Source organism: Crocuta crocuta, unplaced genomic scaffold, assembly GCF_008692635.1.
Source record: "Crocuta crocuta isolate KB4526 unplaced genomic scaffold, BGI_CrCroc_1.0 scaffold25, whole genome shotgun sequence".
NCBI classification, from domain to species: Eukaryota; Metazoa; Chordata; class Mammalia; order Carnivora; family Hyaenidae; genus Crocuta; species Crocuta crocuta.
This window is the reverse complement of record NW_027532015.1, coordinates 1904473-1910276: the sequence shown is the minus strand read 5'-3', so window position 1 is coordinate 1910276 and position 5804 is coordinate 1904473. Positions and strand designations below refer to the sequence as shown.

The following is a 5804-nucleotide window of genomic DNA, read 5'->3' as shown; positions in this document are numbered from 1 at the left end:
ATAGTGACTGGTTCCTATGACTTATTTTTTTAAATGTTTATTCATTTTCGAGAGAGACAAAGGCAGAGTCAGAGTGCAAGTGAGGGAGGAGCAGAGAGAGAGGGAGACACAGAACCTGAAGCAGGCTCCAGGCTCTGAGCTGTCAGTCATCACAGAGCCCGATGTGAGGCCTGAATCCATGAACTGTGAGATCACGACCTGAACCGAAGCCAGATGCTCAACTTACTGAGCCACTCAGGAGCCCTTGACATTCTTAAATAAGTATTTAAGTATTTTAAGTAATCTCTATACCCAACACAGGGTTCAAACTTATAACCCCAAGATTAAGAGTCATGTGCTCCTACTAGGAATTTATCCAAAGGATATAGGAGTGCTGATTCATAGGATGCACATGTACCCCAATGTGTATAGTAGCGCTACCAACAATAGCCAAATTATGGAAAGCCAAATGTCCATCAACTGATGCATGGATAAAGAAGATGTGGTTTATATATACAACAGAATACTACTTGGCAATGAAAACGAATGAAATCTTGTTATTTGCAGCAATGTGGATGGTACTGGAGGGTATTATGCCATACCCTCCAGAGGTCAGAGAAAGACAGATATCATTTTACTCTTGTGGAATTTGAAAAACTTAACAGAAGACTATGGGGGGGGGAAGGGAAAAAATAGTTACAGAGAGGGAGGGAAACCATAAGAGAGTCTTAAATACAGAGAACAAATTGAGAGTTGATGGGGGGTGGGAGGGGAAAATGGGTGATGGGCATTGAGGAAGGCACTTGTTGGGATGAGTAGTGGGTGTTGAATGTAAGTGATCACTCAACAGGAATTTACTCCCGAAGCCAAGAGCACACCGTATGCACTACATATTAGCTAACTTGACAGTAAATTGTGTGTGTGTGTATATATATATATATATATATATAAAGTCATATGCTCTACTGACTGAGCCAGCCAGGTGTCCCCTGTGACTTTAAAAAGGAGATTTAGGGTCCACTCCACCCTCCATTCTTACATCATTATCCAAAGCTGCTTTATATATGTATATATATATTTCCAGTTTTATTGGGAAATAATTAACAATTTTTTTGAGAGAGAGCGCACAGAAGCAGGGGTGGGGCAGAGGGAGAGGGCGAGAGAGAATCTTAAGCAGCCTTCACACCCAGTGTGGAACTCAATGTGGCTCTCCATCTCATGACCTCAAGATCATGACCTGAGCTGAAATCAGAAGTCACTTAACCAACTGAGGCACCCAGGTGCCCCAACAAATACCTTTCAATGGCAATGCTTTCTTCCTATTACAGCCATATTTCTCATGGTAGAGTCAAATCCTAGAATACTTTACAAATTGATTTTTTAGCTCGATATGTTGAAAGGGTCACTTTTAATTGTTTCCCCTATGAAAGGAAAAGTAATAGGACCGCGAGTGTTAATAGGGGCTAGAATGTGGAGAGTGACAGCTTAAATTCCTCCTGAACTTTAAGGTGCTCAGATTGATAACATCACCAACTGAAATTTGCAAAGCTTGTTTAAATTAGTACCATCAAAAATTAAGAAAATTGTTAAATTTATAACCTCTTGGGATTAAATAGCCATGGAACATTCTAGGGTATGGAGGGAACTGGCCCAGGGGAGATGGCCACTAGCTGATGCTTCAGAGGCCCTGTCCCCCACCTATAATAAATAGCTGAACACGATTCCTGCCCTTCCCCCTCCGCCAACTTGCAGGAAGTGAGCTGGGGCTGACTGGCATCTTACCCTCACTCTTCACCCACCAGCTCCCTCATGATTCCCATGACTTTCTGCTCTTTAAGAGCCTCTGGGGGCCCCTGGGTGGCTCAGTCGGTTAAGAGTCCGACTTCGGCTCAGGTCATGATCTCGTGGTTCATGGGTTCGAGCCCCGCGTCGGGCTCTGGCTGACGAGCTCAGAGCCTGGAGCCTGTTTCGGATTCTGTGTCTCCCTCTCTCTCTGACCCTCCCCTGCTCATGCGGTCTCTCTCTCAGAAATAAATAAAACATTTAAAAAAAAAAAAAAAGTGAGTCTCTGGCCACATCCCCTGTCTCTTCGAGGCTGCCTGGAGGGCTGTGGAGGGCTGTGAGGCGTGCCTGGATTTCCCATTCCACAGACACTCAGAGAAGTTAACTTGGCACAAGACTCTCACTTCAATCAGATGTGAATATAGTCTAAACACATAGATGAAACCAGAAGCCTCTCAGTGTTTAAGAATCTAGGTTTACACAGCACGAATTCGTGTCATTTTTAGGTAAACACCTCTTGGTGTCTTTTTTCTTCCTTGTGAAAGTTGGGCGGGATACCCTCCAGATCCATTCTTGGCCAAGGCTGGACTGTCCATAGCACTTTCGGATACAGTTGACCTATCTGATTCCCACAAAGTGACGATCCGGCAGTTGTCACGGTCTTCGTTTTACGGATGTGGAAGATGCCACTCAAGTAAGGGACCCATCCACGGTTCTGCAGACAGACAGAGAGATGCAGCCAGGAGATGGCATCTACCTCTCCTTCCTGCATCTTTCTGGGCAGATGGAGTAACACCCAGATAAAATAAAATACTCATTTAATTAAATGTTTATTCCGTGAAAGTATGTATAAAAACTTACAAATCTGAGAACTCAACTATACATGAAACAGGATGATGGGATATTCAGTTTTTAACAGATACGTACAGCATAGCTATGAACTCTTTTTCCCTTTCCCCTTCGGTCCTTACTTCTGGCTCCTGCTTAGCCCTCTCACACCATTCTGTTATTGGCCTAAGGAAAGATTCATGGACACACTTTACTGCTTTCGGGCCAATGTTGGAAATCTCAGGTGTTTAAAAAAAAAAAAGTGGAGACTAATATCAAAATCGTTTCCACCCCCCACAAACGGCAATTAGGTGTTTTTGTCCTGATTTTTCTTTGCCATTTTTGATGCTTCAATGAATGTTGCCAGTAAACTATTAGCATTAGCTTTTAAAGTCATGAAAGTTACAACACGCTTTGCTTACAACTTCCCCTCTTAAGATGCACGTTCCTGCGTCCTTTGTCCTGTGCGCATACACTGATCGGAAGCAGCTGGCTTGGTGTTATAACAAATTTAACACTGGCAACTGCGGGAATGGCATGTCATTCTCTGTTCAGAAAGACAATCTATTGCAACCAACAGTTTTGTCGGAAACTAAAACAGAGTTTTGTTACTCGCTCAGCTTTGAAAGAAGCCAGTAATTCGCTAAGACATGTGCATTAATTCACCTGTTTATAGCAAATGCCCACACGTTTTCTCTTAGAAACACACGCAACTCACAGCTTTGTCATGTTCTGTCCAAAAATTAAGATTGCCATCACATTATTACTTTTTCTCTTTTGTGTTCTGTTCAAGTAGATTTCTTAACTAATGATTTTTTTTCTTGACTGGACATAATCTCAAAGGATGCATTCTGAAATAAGACACCTGGAGAGTAAATACTAAGAGCGTTTTCTTGGGCTTAAAGTTTCCCCCACACCTTCTAGATTTTGCATAGTACAGAGCCCAGCTGCAGCTCTAAGAAGCGTGCTGTATTTTCTGACACTTTCTGAGAAGGAAGACTTCTTACCCAGGGAAATTCATAATTTTTAGCTTACCAAATTGCATTCTAGTTGTTGTGTTTTGTTAACGTACCCTTCATTGGTTCCGAGTTGGCTTTTAAATCACCTAAAACGTCTCAAAATCTATTTGAGTTTATAAGTACTACTGACCATTATCTTTCCAACATCCCCTGAATTAAAGTAAACATGTTCCAGGTTTATAATGCACAAAGCCTTTACGGAGGAAGGGCTGGGGTCGGGGTGGGTGGGGGCAGGGAGGACACGGGGCACAGGGACCTGGTTGTATCATGCCACGGAGAGCTACAGTTCTGAACTGGGGCAAGGGATAGGGGACAGTCTCTGTAAAAATGACAGTTTTTAAAAAGATGGGGTACATTCAGTCTAACAACACTGTTTCCTGTTCCTTTTTGATGGACGCTAACACTGGGTGGTCAGGTTCCGTTACTTCTGCGTCCCCACTGCCCAGGAGGATGGACCGCCCCTCGTCCAGGGCGAAAACGTCCGAGTTCTGGGTTTGGCAGGAATGTTTCACAACCTCATTGGGAGTCGAGAACGTTTTGTCACACAAGTTGCATTTGTAGGGTTTATTGGTTTGCACCAACATGTTGTCCATCTGACTCCCCTCCTCGAACGTGCAGAGCTCCAGCGTCTGTTTGTCCACCATGGTGTACGTGTCGATGCTCTGATTGAGGCACACGTGCCGGGCGGCCTGGTTGGCCCTGCAAAAACTCTTGTCACAAGTGCTGCATTTGAAAGGCTTCCCGGTGTGTATGTACATGTGCTCCCTCCAGTGGCTCTTCTGGATGAACTTGCGGCCGCAGATCGTGCACTCGTACTTGCGCCTCTTGACTTCCCGCTCTTGGTCCGCCTGCTCTAAGTTGTCAATGTCCGCGATGTCCGAGGGTGGGGGCGTCTCCGAGTGCTGCTGCCCGTCGATGATCGGAGAGTCAGAGATGTGCTGCAGCTCGCTGTCGCTTATCATCCCGGCCTCAGGCACGTCCAGGGCGTCCTTCCCCAGGTCGCCTGCGTTGCTGCAAAGCGACAGGGGCACGCGGCTTTCTCCCGGCTGGCTGGCTGGGAAAGGGACCCCGGTGTGGATCTGGAGGTGTTCCCGCAAACTGCTGCGGAGGGTGAAGCGCCGTCCGCACAGGTGGCAGGCGTAGTACTTGGGGAAGCTCCCGTTCCTCTTCATGATGCTCGGCTTGACGTGCGCTATGGTGAGGGACGCGGGCTGTTCGTCGGAGGAGGAGGCCTCCAGATTGGTCTCCTCCCCGGGGGCTGGGGGAGGCACGGGAGTGGAAACGAGTTCCGGAGACAGCGAGGTCTGCAGCGGGTCCGAGGGGGTCAGGTGTGTCCGATTCGCCTGGGCCAGGTTGGATGTCAGCTGGGAGAGCGGCGGGGCCTCGGACACCTGCTCCTGGCTCATCCTGGACGTCTGAGGCCGTGGCTCTCGCCCCAGCTTCTCGGGGGCCACAGCAATCTTGGTGGCTTGTCTCAGCTGATGATCTGCGATCTGAATGCCATACAAGGAAGAGGCCAGCGGGAAAACTTGGTCGGGATGAGAAAAGGCTCCTTGGCTGGCCAGGCTAGCTTCCTGGATCAGTGGGTAGGCGTGCAGGAACTTGATCCCCTGTTCCAACCGAACGGGATCAATCAGTTGAGGCGCCATCTTTCCAGTGTACATCAGATGCAGGAGATAGCTGAAAATATCTGGCTGTATGTCAGTTGGTTTCAAACGGACACACTCACTGAAAGAAATAAATGAACAATCTGTAAGGAAGTGGCAACTTGAGTCTCCAATGATAACATGAACTCTGGAGAAAAAAAGGGGGGGCACTTTTAAAGGCAAGTGAAACAAGAACATTCCCCATTTCTTAGTGTTAGTGTTTCGTGAAATGGAATATTCAAGGGGGATAACTGGTACCTATGTAATTTAATTATGTTAAGAACAGAGAGAAATACGATAAATATATTTTCAAGGACTGAGAGAGAAAAAGTTCATGTTAAAGAAATAGGACATCTTAACTCCTACCTAGACTCTTGAGAAAATTTTTCGTCTCATAATCTATGTACAATTCTATCCTATCACACTATATTTTTATGTAGAACTCTTGGAGATCTTTGGCTCAAAGTCTTAGGATCTTCTATTGATCCAGTGCCATCCAGAGCTCAGCGGGCGATCTTTTAAGGTAAAACAAGCAATCTACCCGATAAGA

The 5804-nt window shown here is 46.0% G+C and overlaps 1 protein-coding gene across 1 annotated transcript in view; it reads right to left on the bottom strand.

The window, feature by feature from the left end:
- Positions 1-2574: 2574 nt before the first annotated feature.
- ZBTB2 (zinc finger and BTB domain containing 2) overlaps positions 2575-5804 on the bottom strand; it is a 21660-nt gene continuing 18430 nt past the window's right edge. The window contains exon 3 of the mRNA XM_077776108.1: positions 2575-5336. Within this exon, the coding sequence (XP_077632234.1) occupies positions 3965-5336 (1372 nt within the window). The 3' untranslated portion in view covers positions 2575-3964. The remainder of the gene's footprint in view (positions 5337-5804) is intronic.